The following is a 25,285-nucleotide window of genomic DNA, read 5'->3' on the forward strand; positions in this document are numbered from 1 at the left end:
TTTTGGATTTCTTTGTGCTTATTAAAGAAGGAAGGGGCTTGTGAGCTTGCAGCAACTCCCCTTGGGCAGTGTGTGAGACTGAGGTCATGCATTGAGTTTTCCTAACACAGGAGCTCATGGACACCCCTGCTTTCTCAGGTAGGCCTCATGGACATTTGTCACCTGTACCACAATGCCAGGCAGGCAGTGGGGGCACAGCCTTCACTATAAGGCAGCTGAGAAAGGCTCTGGATGCTGACACGGTGCTGGCTCATCTGGAATGTGAGTGCCCAGCCAACACCCAACACCAGGATATTGCTGCACACTGGGACCATCTTAAGGGAGAGCACAGATCTGGGCTCAGTTTCTTGGAGGTGAGTTCAGACACCTTCCCTGCCCTTTTCTTGGCTGAGCCGAGCCATGATTAAGAACCAGAGGCACAACAAGCAGGCATTCTCATTTGGATTTTAAGCCCTGTGCTTGTGACCTTGCCCCACTGCCCCTCCACACGTTCATGCCTCGGAAACACATTTCCACATGGAGTGGCATCCCTTTGTCTAGCTGTCCTTTCCTCTTCTGGAATGCGTGACCCTCCGTGTCAGTCTTGAGAGGGAAATTACTATATGATAGGTCTTTTATTTCCTAAGCTGTAGGCAATTGTACATTCTAGTCTAATAAATAATTTTATATATTTCTATAATTATAGATGATTATTACTGAAAAGGAGAACAATGAAATTGATTTTACTTTTCAATAATTGTCTGGCCCTGTTTTCATCCACTTAAATAACTTTTGTTATTCTACACAATGGCATTTAAAAACAAACCAATATATTTTTTGTTAACCCATATATATGTCTATATAAATACATAGCTGCATAAACTCACATTCATGGATATGTATTATATAATATACATGTGTATGTATACATGCAACACACATGATATAACACACACAAACATAGGTATATATGTGTGAATATACATATATATATACACACATACATACATATAGGGTCTGGCATAAGTAATACCATTGAGTGTGGTCGGTAGGGTCCTTGAATGTCTTGCATGAGATAAATAGCAATTTGAACATTTCACCTAAAATGTCATATGGTGTGCTTGAGTGTGAATTTGCTATGTTACAGAATTAAATGCTCATCATTTTCTAATAAAAGATCTATAGGTAATAAAAGAGGTGTTATTTGTGCCAGACCCTGTATATAGATATCTGTCTATTTATTTGTTAAACAAAATAATTAGTTTTTGGTAAAAACATTGAAGCATCACAGAGAAATGACAAAAAAAGGTCATTGCCATGTAGCGTACATAACTCAGGAAATTATTAAACATGTTCTAAGTTAGAAGTCTTGAAATAACTTCAGCGAAGCAATGGTTTGAAGTCACAGTCTTTTGCTTTCTTCCCCCTTTGACCACCGAAGTAAATTAAAAATGACCACCGTGTAGATATTTTAACATTTCCTGTACTTGTTGACTCATCTTCTCTCATTGTGAATTTCTCTGCTTGCTTAGGACGGACCCCTGAACACAGAGCTCTCAAAATCTAAATTTAACTGTTCCTACCAGCTTCTGCCTTGCTTCGGAATCTCGTCTCTATGAAAACTTAATGTTCATCATAGTACATGACACATCATGCTTTCATAAAATGTTTTTGACTGAATGGCTGTAGATTTTTCTGACCCAGCTCTTTTTCTGGCCATAGTCACTGCTGCATTGCTAGTCAACTGTTTGAATTAAGACCACTCTTATCCTATACCATATTTAGGAGAGAGCATTTTGAGAAAATTTCCAGGAGCTTCATTAAGTGTTAAAAGCCAACCAGTTCTATTAAGTGTGTAGGTGCTTCTTTCTTTCTCTTATTTGATAGGCAGGATTCTCAGCCTTCATTACCTGAGGAGTAACTTTGTCCCTTTGCCTAAATAATTTGAATTTTTCTTTTTTGTTGTGGTATAAATGGATTTTAAAATTATAAGTAAACTTCAACATAACCAAAAATATATGTAATTCGGAATCTAAATAGCCTTTCTCAGTATGCAGAGTCTTACCTGGACTTTAGGAAATGAACTTGTTCTAAAACTGGCACAAAAATTAATGAGCACTGGCCCTATTTCCCTGTTGTCTCCTGCCAGGTTGCTCACTCTGCAGGACTCCGGGGAAAGAGGAGTCAACTCTCTACAGGCACAGTCCTGGAGGCCCATGTTCAATTTTTGGTTTTGGATTAATTTATCTTTTTCTAAATAAACAGAAGCTATAAGCTATATAGGTTCCAGTGCACTTGAATGGTTAAACAAAATCAGAAATGTCACTTTACCTATACACCCTTTTCCCAGTGAGCTGCAGGGCCCCCTCTTCTAGAAGTTTTCCCAGTCACTTCTCCGTCACTGTGCTGTTTCTCCTCCAAAGGCCTCCAGCACTGAGGGTCCATAATATACAGTCCAGCCTTCGATTCTCAGAGCCCATGTGGAATAATGTGCTGACCTGTGGGTGGTGGCCCATCCCTCATGTTGACAGTGAACTCATTGAAGACAGGGCTGTCTTTTTTTCTTTTTTGTAACTTCCTAAAGTTGACCAACAGCTGTACACATAGCTAGGTACAGCAGAAGTATTCAGTGCACATTTTCTACCTCCTTTTTCCAGAATGTATATCATAAGAGATGTGGGCAGGAGATACAGGGATGTGCAAATCTTTAAAAAGAGAATTCTTGGCTATCCTAAATAATTGTGATAAATGTACCTAAAAAGAGAACCTAATGGTCAAATTTTACAAAGAGATGCCTACTAGAAAGAAAAAGAGGGACCAAGATGACCAAGATGTGGATGACAAAGAACAGGATGGATCTTGACCTGGAAATAAACACAGTAGAGAGCAACACACAAGTCTTCATTTTCTAGTTGGTGAAGTCAAAAGTTATCTTGTTTTTGAATTACAAATAAATATGTGTTTAAGAATAATGTTGAAAGAGAAAGAAAAGAGAATTCTAGGGCAAGGTCTAGAAGCTGTGAGCTTCTGCTGTTTGTTTCCAGATGAGGATATCATTCATGGCATAGAAGTGTGCGTGTGTTTATTGTATCATGTTTTCAGTAATGTGTAATCTGGCAGGAAGTTTTAGAAAGTGACCATGAAACAATTAACAGCATCTCAGATTTTCACTTGCAGAAAGGTGTAAGGATTCTATCTTGTTGTCTTCTGACTCACATTCTGGGTCCAGGGACCTGAAAACGAGGGTGGGAGGAGAGCCCTACATAAGTAGGCTCCAGGAGCCAATTTCTGCTTAGATCTTCCAAGGTCCCGGGGATTGTCTCTTAGAGGGGGTGGAGGGAAGGGTTGTTGATGGGATACACAGTGCTTGCCCTCACGTTGCTCATCGTATTCTGAGAGAACCAGGACTCATGCTCAGATTATTTAGGGACCAATACAAGATATTCCAGAATTTGGGTAAAGTCTGGTGGCTCTGCTTCTAGCATATAAGCCTATTCCTGAAAAGGGAAGCTTGTTGTGGTGGGCAGCGTCCTGCCAAGAGCCTTGGCCCCATGCAGAAGAGTAGCAGTGGCAAGCAGGTGGCCCCTTTGATTTGCGTATGTAAGTATTTCCTCTACTGAGTGCATGATAGTTGGTTTTGCCTTCCTGCACCAACACAAAGTAGAGGCTATATGTCCATGTAGGACAAACCGGTGTCCCTCACAATGTCATCCAAGCACGTTAGTTGACACACCAAGATTACATTTGTAGAGAAGGAAAGAAGGAAGCTTTATGATTTACGCTGTAGGTTCATTTCTATAAGCAATTAAGCAAACGTATCAAAAGATGTATGAATTAATATGTCTATGATAACTTGGATCAGAGCTCTGACTCTGTGTCTTTTCAATCAATGTGATGTCTGAAGGCATTGGAGGCACAGAAATTACATTTTTGCTTGGCCCAAAGTTGGAAGGGTCATTGTAATCAGCTGATTGACAAACAGGGTTCAGATCATAAACATTTATTTAACAACTACTATCTACTAGGCACAGAAGACAGTGTTGTACATACACTGTCTCAAAAAAATGCTACGTACTATGCACAAAAAAAAGTTACGAAGGAACTTCCAGTTTTCTGTCCAGCATGTAAGAAACTTGGAAGCCACCACTTTATCCTAATAGCAAGTGCAAATCAGAACAAACTGAAAGTTCCACAACTCTTCTTACATCCTTCAGAGAAGTGAGATCATCCTGTTCCCCAAATTGGAGAGACCATCAGGCAAATACAAGGAATCCCAAGTTCCCAGAGCAGAAGAAATCCATGAGTTGAGACCTCCGTGGCATCCAGTGCTGGGATAGGAGATCTGGTCTGTAATTGATACCATGCTGGAGGCTCAGTTCAAACCAGATGGGTCCAGTCATAGGCGCACTCACGCTTTTGTGAGTTTGTTTCTCCAGAAGCTCTACCTGGTTCTCACAATGCATATTGAAGAAAATGTCCTCAATTCTGAAACATGCCAGGGAATTCTGTTCTTCTTCACAAGGTCTTCCCTTAGGAGAAACTATTTAACCAGGGCCTGGCTGACCCGGGGGAGGGAACCGCCAACTCCCAGTCGGTCTAGCCATCCTGGGCACCCAAGGTGGGACAGCAAAACAGAAACACTCAGGAAGGTCACAGTCCAGAGGCACAGGCTCTCTGAAAGCTGGGACCACATCACAGGACTGTAGGATGCTGGCCCTCCCTCTACACCCCCCCATCACATCACGAAAATTCTCTTCTTTTTACCTGGTGCATTTAGCCCCCCTATCAAGTGTCTGCACAAAAGTTTGGCTTATTTTACTGAGTTGATTTTTGTTATTAAGTTATAAGATTTAAAAAAATAAAATCTTTTCAAATGTCCTTGTCAAATACATACTTTTCTAAAATTAAAAATAAGCTTGAAGGTAGGTACTGTCACTATGCCAAATTAACAGATGAGGAAACTGATGGTCAGACAAGTGTCAATTGCTCAAGGTCACGAAGTAGTAAATGGCAGACCCAGGATTTAAATCTTAGTGGTTTAACCATTATGCTCTATTAAGTGTTGGGGTGTTAATAAAGCCATGTGAGACTTTATATGTACCTTAAGATATGCCTAACATTTTAGTTAAAATTTGTAGCTCTTGCTTAAATCGGAGAAATATAACTGCTAATATTTATGAGAAAGGACTTTGTGATTCCAATACCTTTAAGGTCAGCCTGAAGCAAAGACATATGATGGTTATTTGAAAAAAAAAAACAAATGTAAATCTGAGCTCCATAAAGTCTACTTCAAAGGAAGCAATAATTCACTTTGGATTGAGACCCCATTTGGGATAGTATTGATTTTCGTTTTGATTTTTTAATCTTTTATTTTTATTGAACTCACTGGGGTAACATTGATTAATAAAATTGTACCGGTATCACCTATATGGCTATTGACTTTTGAAAAGAGCCTCTAAAATGTATTGTGTCCAGAGAAGACACTAAGATTTATGAAGGACCTGGAACATGTTGCCAGATCAATTGAATAGTATTAATTGAGTACTCTGCGATTAGTATTATGGTGTAATGATGAACGAACAGTGCTTATCTCAGGAAACCTCGAGATTCAAGGAATTTAGGGGATTTATTTCAAAGAAGAGGTAACTTGAGAATAGAATGAGGTGTGATTCAATTACCAAACTCATTTGCATACTTGATTTGGGTGACACCTCCCACTGGAAAACGGGAAGACAGGGATGAATAAATACATCACTTTCCAGCATCCGTTCTCAAGGCGATCCCAGCCTGCTGTGTTTCTGTACACTCAACTGTGACACAAGCAATAATATATTAGGGATATAAACAGCCGGCTAGTACACCCGCAGACACGGTGTAGGTCTGAGGAAGTGCTTCTGTTTGAGGACGGGCACACAGGGGGCCACTTGGTAGCTTTATGCAAATATCTTAGGAGCTGCAATTTAGAACAAGAACCAGCTTTGTTAAAGACAAAACAAAAACAACAAAAAGAAAACAAAGCCCTCCAGAAGGAGCATCAATGTTTGGAAATGTCAGAGAAGACAATATTGTTACTAATAGGTGAAATTTTTTTCCTGCAATAAAAGATGAAACAACAAAATAGTTTGCTGTAAAAAAAAAAGAGCAAATGTCACTTCATGGGACATGTCCTCACAGAGTGCAGCTCACCACCTGTCATGGGTGTTATGGACTAGATCCTTGCCTTGGTGAAAGTTTGGACTGAATGAATTTTAAGGTCACTCCAAATTCTGAGAATCTCCTATTGGCATGAGCAGCTTCCTAAATTAGAAAGATCTGCTCACGGGAAACGTTGATTTGGCGTGTTCTCCAGATATTTTACAGCATTAGCTTTTTCCTGACGCAAGCCTAGCATAAGCCTTGTGGGTGAGGCCTTGCACCTGTATCTTCAGAGCATCTGGCTCAAGCTCATTTCAGGACTTAGCCTGTTAATTACGTATATTGTCCGGTAATTAAAGGAGAGATTATTGTCCAATGAGCCTATACTTCAAGAGACCAAAGCCGGAGGCTCAGCATTGTAACTTCTGACTGAATCAGGGCCCGATTTCCTTGGCTTTCAGCCCTGAAATGAGCAAGGCGCCCCTGGTCCCGTCGACCTTCTATGCGGGAATCTGTATCATGTCGGCTGGGGACATCCGCACTTTCCTGGGGAGATTTCTTCCCTGCAGAGACTTTTCCATTCTTTCATCCTTCCCTTTTTGGAGTAGAGAAAAGTGCAAAGCACCAGGGCCCAGGAGTGCTGACTTCACTTCTCGTCTTTGCCACTTAATTAATATCAGCACAGATTTCCTGCTCTGAGATTTAGATTCCTCGCTCTGAACCCGGGGAGGTGCACTTGATCAGTAGCTTCCAGACATCAGTCTGGCTTCTTTAACATTGTTGTTGTTGTTGTTTTAAGAGCTTTTCACTTCCCATTTTGGAGCCTCAGCTCCAGGGAATGTGACTCAGGAGACCTTGAATAGGGTCAGGTAATAAAATCTCTAAGTTCTTTTGATGATGCTGATGGTACAGCCCCATTTGGGAATTGGGTAAGATAATTTCTAAGTTCCCTTTCAGTTCGAAGAGTCTATGAGTTTGTGATGCTGTTTTTCCCCTCTTCAAAACCTCAGTAATTATACGTATATAAAAGAAAAGGCTTTTATGCACCACAGCCCATGTGAAAAAATTCAATTCACTTGTGATTGTAGGCAACATCATTTTATTTTAGCAATTTCCCTCTCCAGTGCTGCTTAGGTAGTTTTAAGAAGAGTCCCCTTTGAAAATAAAAAGGTGAAAGAAATTAAATCAACATTTAGCCTAGTCAGTGTGCAACCTTCCCTCACTCCCATCTGCCTGCCCCTTCTAATTTCTTCCCTTCTTTCTGGTCTCAAACATTTAAGCAACACATAAGAGAAAAACGCTCTCCCTTTAAGCCCATTTCTGAAATAATTCTATTTTTAAACACTGCAGTTCATCTCAATTGTGCTCAAATTCAATTCACTTGTGATTGTCTGCTATATTATTTTCTTTATCAATTTCTCCCCAGACCCAGTAGGGGTAGTGATTGAAATTTGAAAGCTTATGGGGAGAATAAAGTCCAAAATAGTGTTGAGGAAAATGTGTCTGGAGTCTGTTGGCTGTAAGGATCACTTGCTTTGCCTCAGCACCCCATCCACTTTTCTCCAGAGTGTCTTCATAAAGACCATCCTGCCGAAATGACTTAAAAATAAATTTAAATCAATTCTTCCATCATCAAAAGTTTTTTTCTCCTCGGTCTTAAACATATTTTATTTTCTATTGTTGCCTTGTGTGCTTAAGGCTTTGGCAGAGGTTGCCTTGCTTCTGGTTGCTAACTATTCTCTGTGCTTTAGGTGAACTTGGCATATGTCTACGCAAGGTTATTAGGGATATTAGTCATCGGAGTCTTCTTGGGATGGAAAGATAACACTCATTCTGTTCCCCACTTGGCTTGGCCTTTAAACACAATGAGAGCTTATTTCTAATATAACAATCCTTGTTAGTATCATATTTGTGAAACTTGCGATGTCATCTAATTGTCTGTTTTAGTCTCATTTTCTCCACGCAGAATTCAATGGGAAACAATCACCAGGTTCATTAGGGTGATGAAGGGAACAGGAGTTAACAAGACCAAAGGCATGTCACCAGTGTAAGGAAATACAGTTCTCACACTTATGCCCAGACACCCACAAAAGAGTTCTTCTCCCTCATGTCCACGCCCCTCACCTGATGACGGAAATGCCCACATTCAGGGGATTAACTGTTAGGCAGCTCCATACTTGTTTGTGACTGCCCCATTGCCTGCTTCCCTAGGTCCCCTTCATTGTATTCCATTTGTTTAAAACTACTTGTTTCTTTCTGTCATCGACCTGTTATTTATACTGGTTTGGGCATTGAAGTGGAAGAGAGTACAATGGTCCATAGAAACACAAGAGATGTATGTTACGGGTGGGCAGACTCAAAGAGGCTGCTCAATACATTTTCTCCCAAACACAAACACATCCAGATCATTGTTCAAAATGTGACCTTTTATCTATAGCCAAGCTCAGCCAACTCACGTCATGGATTTCTTTTCTCTTGCCCTTTACTACTTAGTAAAGGTCTGCCCGTTCTTCAAAGTCTGCCACCTCCAAGAAGTCGTCTCTGATCTCATACATTCCCATTCAGTGTTCAGTTCCCTTGGGCTCTTGTTTATTTCTCATACTACTGAATGTTTTCAGTATGCGTTTCATACTTTCCAAAGCTGGCTATATGCCCCTGCATGTTCAAACAGTTTCCCGACTTCCTTGTCAGTGGCCGGCACAGCACTGACACATGCCAGTTACTTAAGCAGTATTTAGGGTCTGTAAGATGGGTAAGTCACTACCTCATCCATGTTATCTCATAACAGCTGTACGTATCAAATACCATCACTTTTCCTGTTTATAAATACATCGATTGGGAAGTCAGGTGGTCGAAACAGTTTACCACGTGTCAGAGCTGGACGTAAAGTCCAGGCTCTCTGTCTGAGAGAAGATACCCTATGATGTCATGAAGTTTCTCTCCAGGGTTTTGCTCTATGATTTATTTATTCATTTCTTCTCTTTCCCCTGCTCACTACGATCACCTTCTTGATGGTGAGGTGGAAAGCAGTATTTTATGGTTTGAAAAAAATGATGTGTGACTAGACAGAAATTCTCTGCGAAGGGCTTCTAGGAGAGTAATGCTGGGGGTAAGGAGTGAGTGCAATCACATTATACAGTACAATCAGCGGAGGCCCCTGAATTTCCGGTGATTTAATTCCATAATGATGGTCGTACTTCTCAAGCATGGCAGAGGCACCACAGGTGGAGTGTTCACTCCCAGGATCATGTACGGGACGAGAGGCTGTGGAGTTGGTTAGTGCTGTCTAATCAGGTCCCTCACCTGGGCCTCCTTGACAGCCACTCCCCTCCACCCCTGCTTTCACAGTGGGAGAGGGTGACAGTAGTGCTTCTCTGCTCAGGGATTTACATAATTGTAAAACATCAGTGGTGCCACTGCTCTTTCAAAATGCTTGTTGGAAAGTGATTAGCTACTACAAGCCCCAGAATAAAATACATCTGTATATTTCCTGCCTTAACAAATGCCTGGGAACAAAGACAATGGACTGGAGAAACATCTGAGGGGAGCAGATGAGCAGCTGCTAGATCAATAGCCCTTACACAATTACCCTCCTTAGAAGGCGAGCCTTAAAAGCCCCAAAGCAAGTCTATTCATAAAGAGACAGAAACAAAGGAGATAGTATTTTTAAAGTACATTCAAAATTGTGAAGAACTGTCCAAATATGAAGTATATTGTTTAAACTGTTCATTAAAGACCCCCTGGTTAGGATCTTCAGGATTTCTGGGGTGATAAACAAAGATGCCTGTGGTTTTAACATGTGTAGAAAAGACGCAGGACCTATTAAAACAGGAAAGAAAAAAATTTCATGAATGAAAGGATCCTAATCTGTGAATGTTGGAAAGATCTGTGCTTTAAACAAGCCTCTGAAATGTTCTCTGTGTGTTATGACAATATCAGAGCCTTTCCTATTTGAATTCTGGAGTTCAGGTCACAGAGACAGCCTAGTTTCAGGAAAGTCATTGTTCTTGCATGGTCCTGACAATGGGAAACCCACAGGGAACTCAGCCTAGAAAGGGCTGACGGGACACTGCTGAGGGATGTGAGCAGCAGCAGCAGCAGCAGCAGCAGCAGCAAGAAGCGTGTGCAGCAACATTGACCTTCCACAGTTCTAAATGGGTATTGTGATGGCCATGAAAGAATGGGATGTGCCCTCAGTACCTAAAAACACTAAGGACATACTGTTACCAGCTGCTTTTCTAAAGCAACTTTCTCGTGGTATACAGAGAAGTGGATTGTACACACACACACACACACACACACTCAGCTAATATTCATTGAGCCTTTATTATGTATCGTGTACTTGGGAATGTATTTCCAAAATACTGAAAATAGTAAGGGAGGCTAAATGTGCATAGAAATGAGAAGTGTTTCAGGTATTCTTTGCAATTGAACTAACCAATCCCAAAACTTAACAGCCCCAAACAATGACCATTTATAATCTCTCATAATTCTGTGTCTGATGGGTCTCAGATAGGCAGTTCTGTTCTGTGAGGTACTGGGCGGGGCTACACTCTTTTGAAGGCACAGCCAGACTGTAATGTCCAGGATGGTTGATTCCCACAGCGGCTGTGGGTGCTGGCCATCCCACAGAGCTCAGTCAGAGCCCCTCGATTCTCTGTGTGCAGAGAAAACGTGTCCATACAGCACGGTGGCTGAGATCCAGGAATGGAATATTCCCACTATGAGAAAGTGGAAGTTGATGATCTCTTTAAGGCCTGGCCACTGAAATTACAGTGTAACTTCCACTGCTTCTTAGGGGTCAAAGGCAATCACAGGACCAGTTCAGATACAACAAATCTAAGGAAAATAGACCACATTTCTTTTGTGTGATTAGACCACATTTATTTTGTGTGAATAATTTTATCAGCAGGTTACCGATCAGGGCTTAATTTTGTGTTTGGGAATCTGTGGTTTGGGGGGTAAGAAGGAGTTTTTTAAAAAACTTTTTACATATGCCATTGGAAATTTTAAAGACAATTAAGTCAGGGGTCAGTGACCTATGTATATAAAACCAAAGTCACATGAGCTCCATTTTCAGAGAAGATCAGGCAGGGTACCTCGTCCCTTGTACCTGCAGACTCATGGCAAGGGCCCTACAGGACTGTGGCGTTGCTTCCTTGCCAAGGCTCTTGAAGTGCAGATGGCAAGGGCATCCTGTCCCCGGATGACTGCAACCTTCTACAGATGTTGCAGAAAACTTGAAAAAAGTATCTCAATTCTCATTTTTCTAATTTTAGTTATTTCTGTGTTTGAATTCTTATTACACATGTTTCTACTTCCTTCCATACTAGTCCTTATATAGTTAGTACCTTGTATACGATGAGAGTTTAATCAGTACTTTTTGATTGATTGAATATATGTGTCCCTTTAAATCTAAAGAACAGTATTCTTCCTTGGTTTTTGTGATATCTCTGATTATGGCAAGGCACACAGAGAATGCATGATAGGAATAGAGTCAAAATTATGATTTTGTTTATGTACAAGCTCAGTTTGTTTTCCTTGGATAGAACATCTAATTTTCCATAGCTATTACGAGTTATAAGGATAGCACACACCACTGCCCAGAGCTGTACTATTGGTTATAAGGGGAATGTGGTGAGAATATGAATGACTGGCTAAGTAACGCTCCTGGTATTTTCTAGCAGGACTCAAAATGGCACAGTCAAATGCTCATATCATCTTTGTATTCAAAGGTGACACTTATATGTATACATAGTGATAGATATTTACATAATGTCTTCAGAATAATAATAATCCAGGAAATATTTGTTAAATTATTTGTACCCAGCTGCTTATTTGCTTTTAGTTAACTCATATCACAAGGAAGGTAATTAACCTCTGATCTGGGAATGAATGCACCGAGTTTTGTCCCATTTCTCACTCTGGATAAGTCATAAAGAGATGCTTCACTTGTCCACAGGTCACATTTCCAGCCACCCCATCCACACAAAGTGGTTGAAATTAGTTAAACAGGTTTCTAAGAAGCAAAAGAGCTCCCACAAATCTTATGCCCTTTTGCCTTTTGGTGAGATATGGCATTACTTTTAGAACAGAGGGTACCCAGATGGCATGTCGAGCAAAGTTACGTTTCTCAGGAGAGAAGATTACCTCTAGATTTGCTTTTATCTACAGTACCCTATGCTTGGTTTCCTTTGGCCAGGGCTGCAGTCAGTACCATGGTGAGCTCATCAGGAACAAGAGGGGATGAAAAGCATACTCTGTAATGTTATCACGCACACACATGAAGGATGCATGTAAGGTCACTGACACACAGGAAACACCAAGTGTTCACTGTCGTAATCCTGAAGAGTCTGCGAGATTTAGCTACAGAATTACATATTGTTCACTCTTGAAAGCTCGGTTTCCTGGGAATCTGATTCTAAAATGAAGAGAAATTTTCAGGAAGTTTATTATGGGGTATTGTTGGAATACACTTTTGTTGAAAACAGGACTTGCCAGAGGGAGCTGTTATGTTGGGATATTTTAATCCAGATTTCTTTTTTTTTTCCTCACAAACACTCTGATGCTGAGAGGATGCTTTAGAATTGTATGGAGCTAGGAGGAGGGGCTGGGCCTATGTGACCAGCCAATGGATACGGTTTGCCTTGGGCAAGGGGGTTTCTGAGTAAGACAACTGTGCCAGCCAGGCAATTGATGGAGGCTCTTTGTTCCCAGTAGCTAGGAACTGAACTCTTCCCTCTGAAAGGAACACTGGCCAGCACATCACAGCACCCCCACAGTCATTGTAATGAGTGTTATCCCTTGTGAATGAGCTCCAAGGACTCAGGAAGGCAATACAGGCCACTGGGTTTTGAGGTGGATCCAATAGAAACACCCTTTTTGTTTTGTCTTGAGTTTGAAGCCAGTTGAGAAATAAGTTGTAAGAATTGTATACCTGGAACTAAAATGTCAGCTACTGTTGACAAAGGTGAGTTGGAGAGTGTTTATTCATTTCATTCCACAATCACCCTGGAAAATACACCTCCTCTCTGGGGCTGTACATGTCCCGCAAACTGTATACTTCCCAGTGGAAAGCCAGAGCCAGACACTGCCTGGAAGGTGTACCCAGGACCACCAGGGGACACGTTTGTGCTGAGAGCAGCTCATACAGAGGGAAGAAGAATCCTTAGAAATAATTGAGCCTCATACACGAAGTGCCTTCTTTTAATTTTATCAGAGGCGATGGAAGAAAGCAGAAGTGTTTCTATGCCTTCTTCTCATGGGGAGTAAAAAATGAGACCATTTCTTATTCTGCAAAAATGAAGACTTGTGTTCAGACATTCCTTCTTAATTCTGCTATGTCTCTTGGCTACTTTTGGTCTCCCCTGGAGGTTCTGTGCCCTCAAAATAGATCAACAGAAAATGTTATCTTCATTGGCATCTTCCAGGGAGGTCCTTCTGTTCCTGAAACTAGCTGCAGGCTTCCAAAAAAGATGTTTCGTTCTGTCTCTGAACTTTATAGGCACGAAATACTTTTCATTTTCTTTCACTTACCACATAGTTTAAAGATGCAAATGCTATAGGACTAATTGTGAAAACTATGATTATTTTTTTATCGCTCCTTCAATTGCTGCTCCAGAAAATGGCAACTTTCAAATATTTTTACTTCCCTCTGGTATCTACCTTCGTGTTTGTTAATATTGCACTCACATACAGACTTCTCTCTCTCTTTTTCATTGAAAGCATTATTCGTTGACTTCCTACTGTGGGAGAGAAAGTGCAATTTTTTTTTCTGCTCAGCTTCCACATGTTCACTTCCCATCTCCCAATGTTACTACCATAATGACAACATGATTTTAGTCAGATCAGAATTAAGACAGTCTATCATTTTGACTGTGTCGATGTTATTCACCATGAACCAGGTACTATATATTAGGAGTACTTTGCTTTTTTGCAAAACTTTTGGTTTCCCAGGAATTAAGAATAGTCTTTTCTTTTTTATGTTTAGTGTTCCATCATGTTATCACTAGTTCCTCCTTAAATGCTTATCTATAATACCCAAATATGTCCTTAATATGTTGACATTCATTATATATTTGATCACTTTCATCTTCTTGAAGAATCTCTTTGCTTTTTGGTCCTTCTGACCTGCTCTAATCCGAACTGGCTTGCCTCTAAGGAAGGTTATGCAACTTTTTTTTCTGGTATCTCCTTTCATTATCAAGTTAGAGATTTCCTTTATTGGCCTTGATTCCTAGATCTCAAGTCTATTAACTTCCTGGTTTAATTACTTACTTTGGTGTTAACACCACTTTGGGCACTTTCAAGAGAAAAGATACATGGAAGGCAAATCTTCTATGACATTATACACCTGAAAATGGTGTATAATGGTTTTATTTGTACTCATGCTTAAGAAAGAGTTTGGCTGAGAAAGAATTCAATTGGATATAATTCTTCCTGGAAGTTTTAAAGACTTATCATCTAAATTCAAGGGCCATTTTTGAGAAGTCTGAATGAAGCCTTTCTCATTCTCTCCTTTAAAGTAGCTTGTTTTTTAAAAACATTTTATCTCTTCAATTTTTAGATTTTTATTATTGTTCTGGTGTACTAAAACTTTATGATGCTGTGCCTTATAGTATATTTTATTCATTTTACAGGGAATTTGATGACACTGTTCTTTCTGGACAGAAACTTACAGAATCATATCTGGAAAGCTTTTTTGAATTGTTTTCTTCTCTATTTACATTATACATTTATGAAAATTCTTGCTAACAATAATATTAATTTTTTGTTGATTTTTTCTTCTTTTCTGTTTTTTGACTCTATGCCCTCCTCTCCTTTCTGGAAGATACTTGAGAATATTCACAACCATCCGTGTATTCAAGTTCAATTTTGCCTTCTTTCATTCATTTCTCCATGTTTCTTGTCTTACTTATGATTATACTTGTTGTGTGACACTTTATTACTGTTTGGAATGCAATATTTTCTTTTATCTCAGTAAAGATACGAATAGAACATTTTTTTAAGTTTCCCTCTTCTAGATGATTGCTTGTTTTCTTGAAGATATTCTGCTTGTTTTGTTCTTTGCCTTTTGTGTGGAGTTGTCCTTGGATTTCTTGTGATTAATTTTTCACTACCTGCTCATTTGAGAAAATGACATAAAAAGCCTGATGAGATGCTAATCAGGTATGTATGTAGGTTTATTTTAAGTGAAAGTGGTTAGGCTTTTCACTGGGAACTTCACAGTTTTTTTTCTCTTGGACTGCAAATTTTCTGCCTGGATTGTGCAATTCTGGACCCCAACACTCTATGAGGCCTGCGGGAGAAGGGCATCATATCATATCTCTGCTCTCAACTATGTCAAGCCTTTTCCCCTGACCAGTGATTGCTCCTCCACCTCCCATCTACCAGCAGGTGTGGGAAGAACATTGCTCGGTTGATCCAAGAAGAAAAGAGAATCTCCAATCAGACTCCCTATACCATTTTCTACTGAATCTTTTTCTTAGCCCCACCTCATCTGCACTGTTCTAGAGGGCTGATATTGGCATTCCTAATCTTACAGGAGAATGTTTTGGGGGGAAAATTAGGTTACCCCTATGTTTTCTCTACCACTAGGAAAGTGTTCAATACGCCCATATCTGAAAAGTACGATTCACTCATTATTCTGCTTTCCTGACTACACTATTTGGTTATTAGCATCTTCTCTCCTGTTCCTTTTGGGATGTAAATAGTCCTCTTGCTATTGTTTTAGTAAGATTTCTAGAGAGTTGGCAGAGATAAATGTGTTTGCTTCATCTGCCTTTTTTTTTTTTAAACACACATGCCTTCTTTAATATATCAGGGCTGTGTTATCTCCAGATGTACACATTTATTCCCTTTCCTCTATTTCCAACTCATCCACATCTTTATGTTTAGCAAATATGTATTTATAAATCTGAAAATCATCTGAATCATTTAAAATTAATATACAAAATAGAGAGTTAATTTCCAACTATCTCTCTATAAACTATCCAGAGTAGGTCTTACACATTTCATCTTAATGACTACTTTAAACCCAAAATAATTTTTATTGATAACAGTAATATGGTAATTCATTAAGGTATGCTGTTACCCAAGTGCTAATTAAAAGGAAAGATAGTTAAAGGATAAAGGAGAGCTTGAAAGCACATCACACAAAAGTTCCTTCCTAATACGCTTCCTGTCTATCACACTTATTACTGCAGGGTGGGTTGACAGGTTAATTATGTACTAGGCAGGAGAGCTGGTACAGAGGATGTTACAATCTCAAAAGCAAACACTTATAATCATTTTATCTAAATATAAGACAAACTCACCTTGATGAAGGACTGCATTTAGTGATTATATGCAAGACGACCTCCCCACCTATAGATTACAGAGGGTGCCTACCTAAACGTTACACAGTAGAGCTAGTACATAAATGCAGCCCCTGCGGCAGCAGGTAGCAATGACTCATACGGGGGGTTCTGTCAAAACCTGCAAATGTGCTTTATTTGTTCACTGCTGAGGATTCTGCTTTCCCCATTTTTCTTCCAAGCCCTAGTTCTAATAGTAAATCTGTCACATGGTAATAATAAATATATATGCATTTGAATAAAATATATCTATAGTGCATATTTATTTTAAAATGGGGAGAATTTATTGTTTCGCTTATGGAGACCCTTTATCCTACAAAGGAATTATGTCAACGCCTTGCTGGTGGCCCCTCCTCCTCTGTCCTGTCCTAAAACACATCAGGAGCGGGAAGCTTGTCTCCACCTTGGACGGTTCATTGCGCCACTTGAGAGTCTCATTAGAGAGTTTCGGTTGCTGTTTGATTTAGTTTTAGATTGAGAAGATTCCTCCTTGTCACTGTTGCCAATGACATTAATTCTTACCTTCCGGACTTAGGTGTCAACACTCAACACCTTTCACCGGAGAGTTTTCTGATATCTGAAGACAGTTGACAGAGCTCTTGGACATTCTGTTTTCTTTCTGCTGCTCGATTTCTTTCTTTGTTTCAACTTGTCATTTCCCCAGAATCGTTTTTATGTTGGTTGCCATTCTCTGGAAAATTCGCCATTATCCTCTAAATAAAGAGCTTATGACTTAATGTGATACTCCAGAGGTATAAATGTACAGACCAGAGTGGATGTATTAGACGTGTCATTGTGAGCGTTTCTCTCTTCCTGGTGCTGTTCAAGGCCTCGGGAACTGCGCCACAGGCAACCTCTTACTGTATTGGCTTTTATGAACCCAAATCTTCCCCGTCCCCTCCACTCACCTATTGCTCTCAAATAAACATCACTTCCTACATCTCATCAAAATGCTTCAGACTTTAGGAAGATATAAACAACATACGACTTTGTGACGCTCTCGATTTATTTTCTCTTCTTCAAATTTCGCTTTCCCCCCAGATGGGTACATTTCTTTTAATATCAAGATTACACTCAGAATTGATTTCAACTCACTCCTCTTGACTCCCTGGCACCCAGAAAGTGATACATGGTTGATAATATTTAATTCACTTCAATTTAGCAAAGATATTGTTAACACACAGCCCCAGCACCAATGTTAAGCTCTGCAGAGACACATATTAGCAAACCCAGGAGGTCCCGGTCTTTGGGAAAAAACAGACTATGATTAAGTGGCCCTCATGAGTGACAGCTTCTAGGAAAGGCACATGGTGGCTACAACACAAGGACAGGATCGCTACCACCACAACGAGGCAGGATGATTTCTCCAACTTTCCAGGCTACCCTGACTCTGCTGTGCCTTTGGGTGACCAGAATTATACTGTGGAGCGTGAATTGACATGGGGCTTTGACAACTTTGTCTGACAGGACAGCTTCTGAATTATAATGCCAGCTTGTTGATATTGTTTCATTGCTATCATCAGATGCTCAACTCTGAGAAAAGTAGTAATCAACTTTGAAGAAAGCCAAATACAAGTTTAGAGTTATTAATAACACCCTCCATGAAGAATAAGAACAAGCCATTCGCTCTTCAGTCATTAGTGACCTACATATAGTACTTTGTCCCTTGTAAAACACGTTCACATCTGCAGTTTGATTCGGTTCTTTTAGTAACATGGTGAGGCAGTAGAACTGAGCTTGCTCTCTACATTTTGCAGATGAGAACACTGAGGAAATGTGACTTCCTTGGCCAAAGTTGTAGGACCAATATGTGGCAGAATCACACGTTTCTGAATCCCAGCTTTTTTATTCTACCAAAAACCAACTCGAGGAGCCAGCATTGTCTCGTCTCTCTGACTGGGGTGCACGTTGGAAGAGAGCAAATGTAGGTGATGCAGAGACCTCTGAGGGATCATGCATAGTGCGTGAACTTTACTGAGCGCAGATCCCGAGAAGCCGCCGTGTGAGAGGGGATGCTAGGCCAACCTAATTTAGACCTCGCTTTGCGAAAACTAGGCCGGGGAAACCATGTGATGGATTCTTTTTAATATGATATTATTGTCAGGGAATAGCTTCAATATGCACCGTAAGCATTAAATGCTAAAAATAATAACAGCAATTATAGATTGTTCTGACACCAGAAGAGTAAAATTATGCTTCTTAACTGCATTGCCTTCAGCCAATAAAAATGCAAAATTACTTTTTCAAAAACTGTTTTCCTCTGTGCTAGATTACCAAGAGATGGCAGCATTCCATCCATCATTCCGCAACTACATACTCTTTGCTTGAAAATGAAAATTTCCTCTTTTCCCGGTGAGGTGTTGAGAACAAAGAATAAAATTTAAAGTATGAATCTGCTTCATAATCACTCACTGTTGCAGAGCCACGTGGCTCTGGATCGCCCTGATCTAAGTTGAGGTGTTGATGATACGTAACTGTAAAGATTCAAATCTTCTGTTCTAAAGTAATGCATGATATACAATTGATGATAATGTACAAAATGCACTGGGTGACGATTCAGGAAAGAGAATGGTGATATCTAATACCTCCTCAGATGCCCTTGAAGGCTGCCATTTGCAGACTTCCCTTTTCTGCAGACACTTGATAATCCAAGGTCCAATGTACTGCGTTAATAAATCTGGGCGCAATCTCTGTTATGCAGCTTAATATGCTTTCTGGAGTTTAGTACTTGACTAACAATGGAAAGTTTTAGTAAATGTAATATCGGAATTCATCAGCACAAGCTAGTCAATGAAAGGAGCCCCAGATATGTGAGCATTTCTAGGGGAGGTGGGAGGGATTTTGATTAGAGAAGTTTCAGCAATGGCCATGAAGTTAAATATGGCACGAGTTCATTTTTCTAGTACTCCAGCTTGTCAAAAAACTTCCTGAAGATTTTTTCATAATTGAGTATTCTTTCATGACAGAGACCAATGGAAAAATTATTTTGATACATTTCTCAGAACAAGAGTAATAATTTTTTAAAAGAAATTTGAACTATTTTTTTTAGATTTTTATTTATTTATTTTTAGAGAAAGGGGAAGGGAGGGAGAAAGAGGGAGAGAAACATCAATGTGTGGTTGCCTCTCACATGCCCCCTACTGGGGACCTGGCCTGCAGCCCAGGCATGTGCCCTGACTGCGAATCCAACTAGTGACCCTTTGTTTCTCAGGCCGGCACTCAATCCACTGAGCTATGCCAGCCAGGGCAAATGTGGGAACTTTTAAAGTATGTGAGTATATGGCTAGTCTTCCTGTTCTTTTTTCTTTTAGTAACTTCACAGATTTCTTTTTTTACCACTAATTGTCTTCAGTTGTTAAAAGGCACAGATGTGTCATAGAGTTAACTTCACCACTAACCTCCAACTGTGAAATACCTTAGATAGAGTTTTGGAGACTGCAGATTTTCCGCTAATGTGTCTCCCTACTTTCTGCTTTGCTGGAAGTCAGTGCAGCCTCAGTTGATCAGAGAATCACGGGGCTGTGAAGCATTAGCATTATTTATCTGCATCTCACTCAGGAGATGACTTATATATCCCCAAGTTAAAGGAAGGTGCCAGAAGTCACACAGCGAATTAGTAGGGGAGGCTGTTGTGCTCACCTCTAGTCTCCTGACATCCAGACCAGCGTGTTTGCTACTGCATCATGATACATTAAAACAATATTCAAAAAATGACACCTTTATTTCTTTGTAGGAAACTCTGTGCTCTTGTTTCTACATACCCCTGAGAGAAAGAGAGAAAGTCAGTGAGCAGGACCTCAGGGGTCTTGCCAATTGTGTTATGTAGATGCAGCATTTTTCCTAAGCATACTGGTAGCTTTGATGGGGGGAGTATACGCTTGCTGCTTGGGGGACTCCAGGCTGAGCTGCACACAGACAGGTGCTAGTCATTCGACTTGCTGTGCCGCGTTACTGGTACTTCCGCAGTCATGAAGGCTGGAGGATGGCTCCTGATGGCTGGTGAGCAAATGAACTGAGTTTCTTTTAGCTCCAGGTCTGGGTATCCCAGTAACATGGGTTTTATTGGTAATGCACATGGCTTATGTCTTTGGTTTTCATGCACATTCCTATAGTAGGGACCCAGGGTCCTGGAATGAGCAGGAAAAGATTGAGAAAGCAGCTGCCTCCTACAAAACTAATTTTTTCTTTCCATAAAGAAGTCATGATGGTAATATCATTATCCACAGGGCCTGCATAGGAAGATCTAGTTCTTATTCTCCCAAGGTCCAAATTAGGGGGAAAATATGAGCAATTCTTGCTCATATTTGATACCTTTTGTTATGTGTCAGATATTATTCTGATTGCTTTTTATATGTTAATATTTATTTCCCACAATAACTTGAAGAATTTCTACTATTATTACCTCTATTATTTAGATCAACAGAAGCCTAGAAAGATTAAATAACTCTTTGAGGTCGAACAGGTAGTAAATGCTGAGACTGGTATTTGAACCCAGGGAGACTTACTCCAAACCCCTTGCTCTTAATTACGCAATACTGCCCCTATGCCTATTTCTGCCCCCGTCATGGGTAGCACTTCCTTTTTCTCTTTTGAAAGTAAGAATGCAGGGAGGCACGGTGCAACCTGCCCGTTCCTCATTGGCGTTGCTAGAGAACACAAGCACAGTCAGGGTGTGAACGTGGACAACATGAGAGGGTGTTCCTGACTTGGGCGTTTATAGACTCCCTATTATAGCCATAGGTTATGCTCAACCCTGGAGACAGCAGCTCTCTGGCTGGAAGCTGTTCTTCTGCAGGAGGCTGCAACTAACCCGCTGAAGGTGAAGCTGAAGCAGTCAGGCCTGGGTGCTGATGTGGAAAAGGGGTCCATCATGCCTTGCCCTCCAAGAAAACAGATCTTAAGGGCATTGGTTTTCTAACAAGCTTCATTTTCTAACAATAGTCATTTTGTGGACAGACTTTACCTGCTTGAGGGAGGAAGGAAGCACCCTCATGGAAACAGGGTGCTTCCTCCCTGAGGACTTTTCTGCACCCCCATCTAGCTCAGCCTGGACTGAAGGCACACCCCAATGAACTCCTAGCTCTCTTTTTAACCTCTGGATCTGCTTGCCACACTCTTCACCTCAGTACTTTTGATCCGGCCTCTGTTCAGGGGCCCATACTTATCCACAAAGTTGAGTTGAGTTGAATATACCTGTTCATGAGTCCTTTAGTTGGAGAAGCTTGCCAAGGTCAAATTTGTCATCTCTATATTTTATCTGTAACCCTGCTTGGGGGTCCTCAGAAAGAACTAATGCCCTCTGTTCCCCAATATTAACAGTATGGTTTATCTCCAGAAATTTGAAACACTTTTAAGAAGAATCTTACTATAGTGCAAAGCTTCTAGAAACCAAGGAAATACACTATGGCAAAAATTTGACAATGCTTTTAGGAACCCTTTAATTACTGAGTATGAACAGGAAGTAAAAAATGATGCATTTACAGGAGTAAGAAGCTTCAGCCTTGGATGAAGTCAGGATGACTGAAAGCATTAGGGCAAATGGCTATCAAAAATGTGCTACCCACCTTCCTTATTTCTATGTCTTTGAGCTCAGAACATGCCATGTGCTGTACATTGATATAAGAAAGAAAATTAAGCATTTAAGTCAATCAAATCTATTTCTAAGATACATTCTCTTCCTTGATCACTATAGGGGTTCAGTTACAAGACTGAGTATCTCTTAGTAGCAATATCCATAGTCTACATGAATTTTTGTGCTCTGCTAGATTCTTTTATCTTGCAGGTGTTTATAGTTATCTTGCCTTGGAAGAAGATATAAGAGGACCTCTATTAGACTATGTGCTTCATTTTAAAAAAAGAATGCTAACATTTATTGACACTCCATATAACCCAATAACTATACTAAGAGTTTTAATCATATTATCTCATTTCAATAAACATAACTTTAGAGGTAAGTAGTACGACATATCTTCATTTCACAGATGGAAAACTTGTCCAGAGTCACATGCAAGTGAGTGGAAAAGCAAGCATTTGAATCAGCAGAGTCTGTCCATGAAGGTTGCACTATAAACTATGCTCACCCTGCAACTCCTCAAGGCTTTAATTTTGTCCTGGGATGAAGGCCCCACATGCCATGTCCTTTACATCCTGAGGCCTGAAACAAGGAGGGTGCACAGGAGATGCTTAATGATATTGACAGCTTGGGTTTAATGACCCTTCTCAATAAAGCCTTCCCTGTGTTGCCTGATTGGCTGTTATGGATGAATAGTTTTTAGACTGCATTCTATTCTTTTGACTCTGTTTACTTAGACGTTGTATCACATTTATGTTTTCTGTATAATTCTTTCATATGTAGGCTATAAATTTCTTAGGAGTAGGGGTATTATCTTCTGCTTCAATTACCGACTAAGTTCTTTGAACAGGGATGACCTTAGTGTGTGTGCGTGAAGGTATATATATCTACCACCGTATTCAATGATGATATTGGTTTAATAGAAACATCAAAGAAGACGACATCAATATGAGGATAAGACATGGCTTGCAATGTGTCACCAGAAGTCACCCTGGGCTGACTTACTCATTTAGAAGGTGTGATCACCTTATGCTTTCATTTTCCTCTGTGTTATGCCTCTTGAAGTATCTAGCATATTTTACAGTAATTGTGTCTGTTCAATTCTCTGTCTTTCCTGCTGGACTATAATCTCTAGGAATGCAAATACCATTTATCCACAGAACTCAGAACATGATTGCTCATTAAATATTTGACGAATGATTGAAAGTGCTTATCTGTGGTTATCCACATTTCCAGATGCTAAATACTCTGGATGAGTCATTTGGATGGATGAACTATGGCACAGTCCTGAGTCTCAGGGCTGGCAAGCACACAGACAGTTTTAAGAAAGAGATAGAAACTGGGTTTTCAGGAACTACTGTAAAGGACACAAGAACAAAGCCAAGGGGGAGGGTGGAAGCAAGGGAGGGAGGTGAGTTTGGCTGGGATGGGAGGGAGTGGTGGAGGGAAAATGCAGATAAATGTAATGGAACAGCAATAAAACAATATTTAAAAAAAGAAACTGGGACACATGACATTTCTCAACAATGACAATGACAACAAAACAGAAGGAAAGTAATTCCATGTGCAAGAAATTAGAATGCTCACCTTTCTGGTCAGTTTTTAAAGTCAGCAGTTAAGAGACCAGATAGCCCAAAAGGCAGCGTGTGACCCTGACAGGCAAGTCCGCTAGAGGCAGGGGCTGGGCCTTCCTGAAGTACGGGTCCTGCCTTGTTCAATCCATGGACATGATTGTGACAAAATCTGTGAGTCTTAGGGACACAGGTGAGGGTCACCACCAACAGAAGTGCAAGATCTGAACCGCGTTTCACAGACGCTAATGGCAGAGCCATGGGCTCGTTCCCCAGGATTTCACAACTCAGGGACAAGCTGGAGAATCCCCTTTTATTTTCAAGGTAACCACAGATAAAGGGTTTAACCTCCAGGTCTAGGTGGCTCTCCAGTTATACAAAACTCCAGTCAGGCTGTGAGTGGTTTTTCTCGTAAACACAGATCTCCGCAGGAACTGGCTTCTTGCTTAAAACTGGCAACACCAGGGAAAAGCTGCTCTAGGCAGAATAATTATGTATGTCTGATCCCTAAGCCTAATAGCAAGTGAGCAAAGCAAACCCTTTAGTTAAAAAAATACCCACGTCATGCCGTTAGGGGCAAGGAGACAAGTAGGAAAAGGCAGCCAGTTCTGCCGCCAAGGCAGGCACAGGAGAAGGTTGCCAAAGGATGTGTGTCCTGGCTAATAGCAGAGCCCATCCTGGCATGCAGTTTGGGGGTACTGCTAGCTGGTAGCCTGCACCGGCCCCCACAGGCAAGGCAATGCTGAAGGGGTCACTGGGGCAGCTTTGCTTCTAGCAGGACCCTGGTGGTTGGTCAGTTGCATTTTTACTAAGTGAACACCAGTCACTAATGAGGGAGTGACTCCTGAGTGTCATATGGATACGTGGATATTATCTAATTTAGTGACTTGAATATTATCTGTCTTTATATAAAGATAGTTTATGATAATAATTTGTAGTGTTCCCAGCTGAAACAAACTAAGCTCTTTGTTGAAAGGTGAAATGAGGAGAGTTCATGACTCTGGCCCATGTTTGGGGACTGAAAAGGGATGTGACCCCCACATCATTTCAGTGATGTTCCTGGAAGCCCAGCATGTCAAAAAAGAGCCCGATCTGAAATTACCGATCAAAGGCTAAAGCTCATACCTCATTCAGGCCCCTAGAGCTGTGGGCTGATGAGCTTAAAGGACCTGAGGGACCATTTATTAAAAACCTTTCATTTTAGAAACCCAGGGCCTGGGAAAGGAGGTGACTCCCCCAAAATCACACAGCTGCAGGGGGGTTAAGAATATTCCAGGTCTCCCAAAGTCATTTGATGAGCTCTCTGCTGGATCCCACTGCTCTGCCACCATGTCCTGGTGGCCTCGGTTCATTTCTAGATGTCATGTCGTGATGGATCCCATGAGTGGAATAACCTTGTTTCTCTTATAAAATATGTATATTTTAGAAAAGCTTTCAAAAAGAGTTTAAAATATGCTTACATTTTTTTTGTAATGAGAACCTTTAAGATTTACTCTGTTAGCAACTTTTAACTATACAGTGCAGTCTTATGAACTGTAGTCGCCATGATGTATATAACATCCCCATGACTTATTTTATTTCTGGAAACTTGTACCTTTTTATATATTTTTAAAGAACAGAGTCAATAACCTATTCTAGTACGTATGTGGTGCAGATAATTTAAAACGTTCCAT

At 40.5% G+C, this 25,285-nt stretch overlaps 1 protein-coding gene across 4 annotated transcripts in view; it reads left to right on the forward strand.

The window, feature by feature from the left end:
* Positions 1 to 18,731, forward strand: part of TDRD15 (tudor domain containing 15) — a 395,033-nt gene extending 376,302 nt beyond the window's left edge. For all 4 annotated transcript variants that reach the window (XM_053666891.1, XM_053666892.1, XM_053666895.1 and 1 more), the window contains one exon: positions 18,227 to 18,731. In XM_053666891.1, coding sequence (XP_053522866.1) covers positions 18,227 to 18,397 — 171 coding nt within the window. In that variant the 3' untranslated portion in view covers positions 18,398 to 18,731. The remainder of the gene's footprint in view (positions 1 to 18,226) is intronic.
* The last annotated feature ends 6,554 nt before the right edge of the window (positions 18,732 to 25,285 follow it).

This window comes from Artibeus jamaicensis, unplaced genomic scaffold (assembly GCF_021234435.1).
Source record: "Artibeus jamaicensis isolate MK-2021 breed Jamaican fruit bat unplaced genomic scaffold, CSHL_Jam_final contig_465, whole genome shotgun sequence".
Lineage (NCBI taxonomy): Eukaryota > Metazoa > Chordata > Mammalia > Chiroptera > Phyllostomidae > Artibeus > Artibeus jamaicensis.